Raw genomic sequence first — 10,929 nt, 5'->3', positions numbered from 1 at the left:
TTTATAATATTAATTATTCTAATGTCTTCTATCAGATAATAGAAGATTAAAGACTATAAAACGAATTAAAAAAATGAAAACTTAAATATTTATTATTTATACAATTTTTGAAACAAATTACATCAGTTACTTTTACGCCAATATGACTTTCATTACGTCAGTGGAAGCGTGCAATCTCATTGGTCCCGAAACCTCCACGTGGAGGTGACACTCCGCCCCCATTAAAACTCTTATATCCAAACGCAAACATAACGAACCATTAAAAATAAACAGTCTGATGCTTACACTAAACGTGGACATGGATCTACTGAGGTATGAAGCCCATCCACAGTGAACCGATCGAGCGTTCAGCGTCAATTATATGAAATGTGTTGTGGGATAAGTGACTATACGGATACTTAATAAAAGTGTGCAGAAGAGTTTATTAATACGCCGGAGAAAAATCATGGCAAACAGCGTCACTCAAGAGTACATGCAGATCCCAGCCGTCACGCGAGCTTATACCACTGCATGCGTCCTGACCACTGCAGCTGTGGTGAGTAAAGCAGGCTACAGACAGACCGTACACCCGATACTGGACTTTCATCGCAAGATACATATAGAATCATCACACACTGAAGACTGGAAGTCTATATGTCTTCACATTTGTTCCCTACATTCAACATGCAGTGTAAATAATCAACATAATTATGAAGAAGGTATATTTCAAAATCAAGAATTGATTTTTCTATATAATTTAAAACAATTGTTTTGTTTATATTTAATATAATTATCGTGTGTATTGTATTTTTTGTGCCGCATCTTTACTGCAGTATGACAAATACATTTTTAAAAGTGCAAAATTATAAACAGCTTCTCAGTTAAAGAGGTCATAAAATGTTAATTTATACATGATACAAAATATTTTATATGAAGGATAGCTTGTCACAAATAACTACCCAATAATCACATTTATTAAGAGTAATGGAACATAGAGGAACATTTTTCATGGTCACCAGAAAACGTTCTTGTGACTTGCTTGATTTTTTTGTTTGTTTGTTTTATTACAGCAAATGGAGTTCATCACACCGTTTCAACTCTATTTTAACCCTGACTTGATATTAAAGAAATACCAGGTTAGTACCCTATTATCATTGAAACGTTGTATTTATCACAGGCACAGCCACTTTATCAACTCTATTCATTCTTTTATTTTGATATACATTTATGTTTGCTCTCTTCCTCTTTGCAGGTATGGCGACTGATCACAAACTTCTTGTTTTTTGGACCTCTTGGATTCAGCTTCTTGTTCAATATAATTTTTCTGTATCCTTTTCTCGCTGTTGGCCATCTGTGAAATGTTAAGGAAGTGTGCACACAAAAACACATTCTCGCAGTTTCACAGTGTGTTTGCTTTGCATAACAGCCGTTTGGCTCGTATGCAGCTGTGCTGTAGGTCGTCAGAGTTTATGTCCTTGACTAAGCAGATATCGTTACTGTCGAATGCTGGAGGAAGGCTCTTTCCGCGGTCGAACCGCAGATATGGTCTATATGTTCCTGTTCGGTGGTATTCTTATGACTGTATCCTTCAGCATCCATCACTTTAACAACAACCAAGAATGCATCTCTTCACCAAACCATAGGCTGGAATGTCAATGTTTATTCATAATGACCATTTCACCCTTTCATGTCGTTTATTCATAGTGATAAATTAAGTTTTTAGTTCTATTTCAGTCTTATGTCTTTTTAATTTCTTTAACTCTAATGTCTATAGCTGTTTGGTCTATATGCCAACCTGTTCTTTTTAGGACAGGCTTTCACTATAATGCTGGTTTATGTCTGGAGTAGAAGGAACCCTTATGTCCGCATGAACTTCTTTGGCCTGCTCAACTTCCAGGCCCCATTCCTTCCCTGGGTGCTCATGGGATTCTCACTGTTACTGGGCAACTCCATTGTTATTGATCTCCTGGGTATGTTAACTTTTGTCCTGAAATGCAGTATTTGACATATTGTGAAATGTTATTAAAAGAACCATATTCCCATAATAATATTTCTGTGTTGCAAAGCTGAAGTTTTAGCAGCCATTTCTCCAGTCTTTTAGTATCGTGTGATACTTCAGGAATGATTTGAATATGCTGATTTTGTGATCAAGAGTTGAAAAGTTCAACTGCTTATATATTTATTCGCAATTATATATATTTTTTAATTCTTCAATGATAAAAAAAATGCATTTATTTAAAATAACTTACTTTACCTTTTGATCAATTGATCAGTGTGTCCTTGCTGATTTTCTTTTTCTTAATAAATAAAAATAAGTCATGTATGAATATTTATTTGTATAGGGATAGGTGTAGGACACATCTACTACTTCCTGGAGGATGTATTTCCTAACCAGCCAGGAGGCAGAAAGCTTCTTGCCACTCCTGGAATTTTGTGAGTATGCCTATAAATATTTGAAATATTTTTCTTTTTATCATTTGTTTGCCTTCAACACAGAAAACTGAATCAGAAATATTTATTAATGTTTTGCAGTCGAGTTTTGTTTGACATGCCTCAAGAAGATCCGAATTACGCCCCTCTTCCGGAAGACCAGAGTGGGATATCCTGGAATGGACAAGGTGTAGAAGATGCTGGCCAAGGTCAAAATGATGAGGATCTTCAAGGAGAAGAAAACTGAAGGTTTCAAAGACTGCAATAAATCTTGTCATGCTTTTAAAGTCCTCCTTGTTTTAGTTGGGAAAGTTTATGTCTGCATGACAAGTTCTGACTGTGTAATGGAAGACACTCCTTGATAAAGGGGTTTAGTATACAGTTCACTGTAGATCCAGGAAAGTTGGAGACTATGGCCACCTTAATGCCTTTGTGTACTAAACAAATATATCCAAATTTTGCATTCAGTGCCATGCACATCACAAACAGTTTTCCTTTGTTATTTTGTTCTGAAGGAACAATGCCTTTTTGTTTTACTTCACACCACATGGTTTGAAACAATTGCTATTTTCTCGACAACAACTATTTTATGAATATTCCGAAGCAGTGGTGGCTGGCAGGATTGGAGTTGAAAGAGAAGCCATTTAGTCTCCCATACTATAATCCATCATTTTGGAGGGCATGTGAACTCCACAAGAGGGAATTTTCTTGGGTACAATACTGTGGCACATCTCTTTTCCCAACAACACAGTCAGCGGTGAGGCAGGTGGACACATTCACAAATGTGCCGACTATCTGAAATGCCAAATTGAATTGCAGACTATGCATTTTCAAGCCGTTGGCTTTTTGTAAGCACCATTGCAAAAAACAAAAAGCTTGTATGCACTGAAGCTGAAAGATGGATTGTCTGGAAGAATTCGTGCTCCACAAAAAGATAACATTTCCTAAAAAACACATGGACGCTTGGGTTTTTCTCTAAATATGAATACATATGCATTTGTTTTTTTTGAAGGAATGAATTGTTTTCTTTTGTATTGTATTTGCCATTGGATTGTTAGTTTGTTGGACATTTCTGCTTTGCAAATAAAAATATGGCTCATATTTTTATACCCATATCTACAACATTTGAGTGACTAGTTTGCTTGTTCAGAACACAATACTGAGACTATTATTTCTTGAGACACTTGGCCCATTGGGACTGTCCTTGCATGTGCATTGTAAGTTTTGGGAACAAAAAGCGTTCTAACAGAAATTTTCTTAATCTTAATTTTATTTAAAAGCACATTATGTTTACAAAATGGCATCTATACACAAACACAAAACAAGACAAATAAAGATACCATAAAATATTCTCAACATTTCAAGACAGAGACTTGTCAGTCTCCAAGATGACAGAGACTGGGTACAGGGGCAGGTCACAACAGGCTTTGACTATAGGCCAGACTGGAACAGATGTTGCTTTAGTTTTCAGTATGTTATTCTGATCTGGAGGGACTGGATCATGACTGGCCAGTGGAATGTCTCTATGTTTTTATGTCAGTAACACTGGGTTGTAGCTCTATTGGTATTTGCCTCTCTTCAGATTTACATGGCTGTGGGAGGGGGCTGATATTTTCACCATGCTGGGGCCGTGTTTGCAAGTCGTCTCATTCGTCTGAAACAGAAAACGTTTGATATGAGTCACAACACCTCCAAAATCTCCAAATGAAAATCTGTAAATAGTACTAATACTATTGGTCTTAGAGAACTAATAGTTTGTCATTGACATATGGCTCGTCTCTCTAGTTAGTAGTACACATCTGCTAAAATGGTAATTTAAGTAAGGCAGTTAATTCTCTTACCTTGTGTTTCTGTCCTGGTCCCTGATCTTCTTCTCCATCTCAGCATCTGTCAGTGTCTCAAGCAGTGGACACCACTGGTCAGCATCACCTGTGTTCCGGATGGCAATCTCCACCGTGGGAAGAGGGTTCTCACTACAAAAAGACAAGTTGTTCATTTCTTTTTTTAGTAGTTTCACAAAACTCAGCTAAATTGCAGACAGCTATAGGCCATGAGCTTTTTGATGAGTTTTGTAATGATCTAGACATCAGGAACAGTCTGAAATGATGTGCAACTTGGAGAAAGTTCACATTTGTTTGCAAGTTCAAGTTGTAAAACAATTTCCTTTGCTCTTTAGCATATAAATGGGAAAACATTTAAATGAGTCAAACTCTAAAAATGTCTTTGTAATTATATGGGGACAACCAAAATACAGCAATTTTCCAAATGTTATCTCTGAAAAAGCTTTAAAAGGATTTATATTCTGCCTGGACTGTGATACAGTGTCCTTTAATAAAGGATTTCAGTGCGAGTGTGTGTATGTGTGTGCACGAGGCTGAACCTGAAGGCGTAGGTCCTCTGATGCCAGCTGAGCTGGCCGCGTATGCTGTATGCGATAGTGGTGACAAACTCTCCTCCCAAGCCCAGTTCAGAGCACAGCTTCAGAGCAAACTTCTCAGGAGAGTTCTCTTTCTCAGACATGTCCCATTCAAACTGGTCTACCAGAGATATGTTCCCAACATGGATGTTTAACTACATAGATAAAAACAAGAGCAATTAAAAAATCATGATCTATTTTCATCTAGCTGAAAATTAACAAAATCTGATGTTTAAAGATGGGATCATTGAAATCAAGGACAGAATGATGCATGTACCTTGATGATGACTCTCTGGTCCATCTGCTCATCCAGTATGCTGTCTGTGGGGTAGGACTCTATCTGCTGTCTGATGGCCGAGGCAATGGCTGGAACAAAGGTCAGTGGGCTCAGATCCAGATCGTCGCAAAGGATTTCAGCAAACATCTCCGGAGTCATTAGCTTCTCTTTAAGGTTAAGGGAAAAAAAGAGAGTCCAGGCTATTGTGTAATGCGGAATAAAGAGCATTCAAAAATAACTTGAGTGGATGCTGCCCAGGAAGTGTGTAGGGGAGTCTACCATTCATGTTCCAAGTGAAAGCATCACGCAGCTTCTGTCCGTCAATCTCCATGTCCAGTCGAATGGGCACCAGGATCTCAGGCTGAGTGGCGTTCTCATGGATGACGGCAGGGTCATGATCATCAAAGCTGTAACAGCACACATCCAGGGTGTAAAAACATTAAATCAGCTAAATTACACACGGGTAGAACAAAACAATGTGATACATAACTAGAGTTTTTTTTATTTTTTTTTTTATATATTTTTGTTGTCTATATTCTGTAGGTTTAATATCAGTGTAGTACAATGTAAGTTCTTTTAGCAGTGTTCAGTTCAAGTGCATAAGGGAAAATCATGCAAGCTCATTAAGCAAGAATGTCTGTAATCTTTATGTCCCAACTGTTTAATGTCTTAAAAACAACAGTCTTTACAATTATGACTGTGTACACAAAGAATGGCAAGACTTCAGCAGTAAAATAGAATAGTGGGCAAAAACCGAAAGTAAATGATCGGGGCCGTCAAACACCAAAAAGCAGGATTGTGTACAAACAATGCAGAACTATTGCAGCAAAAGTGACAGAAAACCTCAATATTCAGCCCAAAGACCCGGTTTCCACAAAAAAACTGAACTCTAAGAGCTTCACAAAGTCAACATCCATGAAAGAGCTACAATTGCTACAACTTTAATCACAGACAAACCAATGTGAAATATGGTGTCTTGATGAACATAAAACCAGGACAGTTGGAGCACAAAGATAAACATCTGCTCTTGCCAGACAACTCACTGTGCAAGAAGATTTCCTCCTCAAAAATCTCTCAAGCAAATGGCAGATGTTTAAATAGGCAACATTCAACTAGAGACAAGAAAGTTGGAAGCTGTATTAAAGAAATATTGCCTATTTCCCAGCTCTTCACACTATGTCCAACACTGTGTGTGTGTGTGTGTGTGTGTGTATATGGGTGGACTGTCACTTTAAGCAGGCATTAGAACAAAATCATTACAGGAGTGAGTCTTTACATGTTTTCACATATGATGCCAAAAACTGATGAATTTCACTCACTTTATGAACTGTGATGCTCAGCTCAATGTGAAATTGTAAGATTATTTTTCAAAAAGAGAGAGAAAAATTGCACCAGAGCGGGAAGGTTCTTTTTTTGTCACGTCCCATTCGATTGCGGTTAATGGTGGTGGAGCAAGGCACAGCGTCCAAGTGATGGGAACTGTTGGGAAGAGTGGGCACCCACTGACTGTTTCTCTTGGCTTTCTGCTCCCTGTAAAAAAAAAACAAACAAACAAAAAAACACCCATAAAAGACATTTATATAAATATAATTTATTTATTGCAACAACAGAGGAAAGGAGAACCTCAATGAAAGAAGTTTATTTTCCCTAAGTGTATTATTTAAACGACCTATATAATGCAACAAGACTATAATATTAATTATTTATGAGAAATTTAATTTTTATTATGAATAAGAATATTTTTTTAATGACCATGTAGAAACAATGCATTGTATTTTCTTTATCAAAGGTGAGAAATGGTTCACCTGAGATAAGCCGGAGGTTCAGTGCTGATGGACACGGCTTTGTACTTCTCGTCATGTCCCTCAAATATCTCCTCTACCTCTGAGGCCTTCAGCAGCGTCACACTGGTGGCTAAAGTGGTGTAACCGTGATCTAACACAAAACATTGCTTATACTGTAAGACAGAAAGTGCCACTTCCAGCTTACTCTAACCCTTTTAGATCGTTAGACCTCGAATCAAATGTTTACAATGAACTCACACTTACCGTGAGAGGATGCTACTATCTTCTTTCTCTCTTCTACGGTCGCTAGTCTTCTTGAGAGGGATGGGTAGCGTTTATATAAAGATCCTCTGAACATACGCAAGAAATTCCCCACCTAAAAACAGACACATAATGGGAAATGACAAGGACTGACTAAATAATTAGCCGTGGCTCTGTCAGTGAATGCACTCTCGTTATTTCTGGTAAATGAGAGTTGTGTAATAACACAACTACACCGCAAAGGATAGCCATATAAGGTTATTTAATGTGTAAAAAGCCAGGACTGATTCTTTTCAATGATTCATCAATCAGTTAGACATCGTATCCCAAATGACAACAATCATTTATCATAATCATTTCAGCTAGCTAATGTAACGTTAGTAGCACTCAATGCAAATCAATATGCGGTTTATACAAACATAAAAAAAGATTAGTGCGTTAAATTGCAGCACCTCTGATCCAATCATGTAAAATTCTCCATCCTCCTCCAGCTGGAATTTAATAGGTTTCTGTCCGTATGTTTTGCTTAACGCCATGGTGAACGTTAGCGCGACACGTTCTTTGAACACGCGTATTAGCAAAGCGCCGGAAGTGGCTAGAATGGATACAGCCACGAGCGAGTGACGTAAGTATGGCTAAATTTCGCTGCGAAATGCCAAACGGTTGTTGTCAACGATTCTCCTCAAATGGGTGTTTTGATCGTAAACTTAGGGGGTTCGAGGAGGACACGATGACAAAGTTCATCGTTTGGACGAAAGACAAGGCTTTTGGTGTGGACGGTGAGATTTAAAGCAGGTTTCATTTGGTGTATTTCCCAAAGCTAGATATACGCTGAGAACACCGATTTACTTTAGTTCACTTACAGACCCCAAACCCTTATCCAAAAAAAAATTAAGTGGAAACTCCAATATGTTCCTTTTGACGGGATACCCTTCATGGTGGTGGGGAGGAGGGTCTACTCCTGTCACCGAGGGGTAGACTAACACAAACATGAAAAACTGACAAGACAACTACAACTGGTATGTCAATAAACCGTTACCCTGGCCTGCATGCACTCTGCCCATTGTGGCAATGTGATTGATTCAATTCAATTCAATTCATGTCGATGGAGCAGATGGACCATCTCAATGTGATTGATCACTGTATTACTGTATTGATTACAGCAATGGCTGGGACTTCTGTGACCCTGGACCACAAAACCAATCATAAGGGTCAATTTTTGAAATTAAGATTTATAAAACATATGAAAGCTGAATAAAAAAAGCTTTCAAATGGTGTATGGTTGGTTAGGATCGGACAATATTTGGCAGTGACACAAATCTGGAATCTGAGGGTGCAAAATATTGAGAAAATCGCCTTTAAAGTTGTCCAAATTATGTCCTTAGCAATGCGTATTACTAATCAAAAATTACGTTATGATATATTCATTGCAGGTAATTTATAAAGTTCTTCATGGAACATGATCTTTACTTAATATCCTAATGATTTTTGGCATAAAAGAAAAATCGATAATTTTGACCCATTCAGTGTATTGTTGGCTATTACTACAAATATACCTGTGCTACTTACGAATGGTTTTGTAGTCCAGGGTCACATTTCATATTATGTGTAGAGTCAGCAGTAGCTTATTGAAAAGCCTTTGTTATGTATGTTTGCCTCTTTGACAAGTATGGGCGCTAAATATCAACTCAGATTGAATGTCAAACTGTATATTGTGTATTGTCTTTAGGTTGATGACCTCTCAGACCATTGTTATGAAGAGAGGCGACGTCTTCAAGACTCAAAGAAATTGGACTGCCCAGCCAGAATATATGTGGTTCATCTGATCAGATTCCCTGATTACAAGGTGTATATTTATTATTATTCAGTGACTGAGCTAAATAATTTGACTATAAATGTTACGACCGGCTCATTCTACTGTTACATAATGAAGGGAACCAACAACAAAATTTTAGTTTTAAAGCAAAATATAACTTTATAGTAAAAATTTAATGTATGGAAGAATGTCAATATAGTATGTTATGCAGTTTGTGTGTTGCGTGTGTAATGAATACATCAGTAATTTTATATATGTGAAGAAAACACAGAGTTGAGAGAAAAACAGCATTGTGCGAGTGTAAAGGGAAATCAAAATGGGTATAGGTGCCTACAAGTAAGAAAATGAATTGGTATTCTATGTTTTTTCAGATACCTGGTGACATTCATAAACAGAGGAAGGAGAGATCTGCGTGTCTGAGATGTGCCTTAACAAAAAAAACCATCAGCAGTGAAGCTTGAGGAGCAATATGTTGCCTTCTTCCCAGGGATCGAGGAGCACAAAAACCATCCTGTGGTAGGAGAGGTCAGCAATCATTTATTTTCAGGAGATCTGTTTACATAATGAATTACATTGTGAAAAAGAGTTAACTTACAGCCATTACCTAAAGGACATATGATATTATTCATCACTTTAGGTTCGTGAGCCAGTGGACACTAGCAGCACCCCTCCCAATGACAGCATCACTCCTCACAAAGACACCAGTGATCCTCCCAGAGACTCCAGCACGACAAAGAAAAGGCAAAGGTGTGAGCTCTTACTGCGGGAAATTTCAGCTCTCACTTACCATCTACAGGAAGAGCCATTTCTGGACTCCTTGACTTTTCGACTGAATGACCTTTTAGAGGATGTGAGGCATCATACCCCTCACAATGAAACCCTTTCCCTGTCTTACACACCTCCATCTAAAAAAAATTGATACCTCAAAACCCTCAGCATAATCCCCAAAAAACATCCAGCCTCTTGAAAGTTTGGCCATTGTGCTGAAGCAGTGAAAGCAGGCTGCAAGCCTTAAACGCAGATGTAATGTAGTTTTTTGCTTGTTGCGTTAGGTTCAATATCTGCATGATATTCTTAAGTATTTATTATTGTTCCTCTTGTATTAATGACCACAAAATAATAATTATAAAATGTGTTTTTCCAATTATGATTATTGCCTGAGACCTTGTTCTCCTCAGTTCTCCTCCCAATTTAAAGTATTAATTTAACAATATCTAAAAAAATAAAAAATAAGGGTGTACATTTGTTGCGAATTTGTAACAAAACTTTTACATTTAATGTAATTTAAATTAATTGATACCCATGTTTATTTATAAATCATACCTGTTTTAATGTTTATTACTGATGCATTTATTTAATTGTGTGACTTTCTATAGTTGAGGAATCTTCTGGAAAAGTGTTTACAGTAACATTGTTTGCCATGTGGCTTTTGTAGGTGAAATGAAAAAAAAAAACACACAGAAGCGTCACGTTCTGGGGTCTCAGTGGCCTCCACATTTATTTTGTAAGTTCTTTAAAAAAATGTAGTGCTTGTCTGTACATAGGAAGGTACATTTATTAATTATCTTCACAACAATAAAATTATAAATAAAACAATTACAAACTTAGAAATAAATAAAAATGGGGCAATGCCACAAACTAAAATTCAACATTCAAACTTTGACATTAACATTCAGAGTTAGAATTCAGAAATACAAAAGGGTAAAAAGGGGACGAAAACATAGAAAATGAATCTGGATATGGCACGTGTGTTGAATGAGGAGCTGAAGGTAGGAGTATTTCACTTCATGGTCGTAGTTTCCTGATAGCATATTTGTCAAGAAGATATTTTTAACAGTGAAACTGGTATATTGGCATATATTTTCTCCATGTATTTTGATCTTTCCATAAATCATAAATTACACACAATCTATAATTTGGTCCAGTTCAGCTATATAGTTGGCATAGTGTCAGAAAACGCTTGGTG

At 37.2% G+C, this 10,929-nt stretch overlaps 3 protein-coding genes across 3 annotated transcripts; 2 read left to right on the top strand and 1 right to left on the bottom strand.

Moving 5' to 3' along the window:
- Positions 1–219: 219 nt before the first annotated feature.
- Positions 220–2,699, top strand: LOC132097635 (derlin-2-like). Its single transcript, XM_059503489.1, has 7 exons — positions 220–535; positions 1,050–1,115; positions 1,232–1,305; positions 1,467–1,560; positions 1,754–1,949; positions 2,322–2,412; positions 2,512–2,699. Exons 1-7 carry the CDS (start codon positions 446–448, stop codon positions 2,654–2,656), a joined length of 756 nt encoding a protein of 251 aa, XP_059359472.1. The 5' UTR covers positions 220–445; the 3' UTR covers positions 2,657–2,699.
- Positions 2,700–3,661: 962 nt separating this feature from the next.
- On the bottom strand, positions 3,662–7,770 carry LOC132097634 (SWI/SNF-related matrix-associated actin-dependent regulator of chromatin subfamily B member 1-A). The gene is made up of 9 exons (XM_059503488.1): positions 7,600–7,770; positions 7,151–7,262; positions 6,908–7,037; positions 6,495–6,632; positions 5,382–5,509; positions 5,103–5,269; positions 4,790–4,980; positions 4,251–4,382; positions 3,662–4,063 (listed from the first exon to the last, which is right to left on the bottom strand). Exons 1-9 carry the CDS (start codon positions 7,681–7,683, stop codon positions 4,024–4,026), a joined length of 1,122 nt encoding a protein of 373 aa, XP_059359471.1. The 5' UTR covers positions 7,684–7,770; the 3' UTR covers positions 3,662–4,023.
- si:dkey-31c13.1 (uncharacterized protein LOC100002197 homolog) lies at positions 7,762–10,040 on the top strand. The gene is given in 7 exon segments (XM_059504439.1): positions 7,762–7,952; positions 8,044–8,166; positions 8,877–8,993; positions 9,335–9,397; positions 9,399–9,488; positions 9,601–9,923; positions 9,925–10,040. Coding segments are annotated over 7 exon segments (924 nt in total). The 5' UTR covers positions 7,762–7,778; the 3' UTR covers positions 9,959–10,040.
- The last annotated feature ends 889 nt before the right edge of the window (positions 10,041–10,929 follow it).

This window comes from Carassius carassius, chromosome 21 (genome assembly GCF_963082965.1).
Source record: "Carassius carassius chromosome 21, fCarCar2.1, whole genome shotgun sequence".
Taxonomy (NCBI): Eukaryota; Metazoa; Chordata; class Actinopteri; order Cypriniformes; family Cyprinidae; genus Carassius; species Carassius carassius.
The sequence above is the reverse complement of the archived record's forward strand: the minus strand, read 5'-3'. Positions and strand labels throughout refer to the sequence as shown.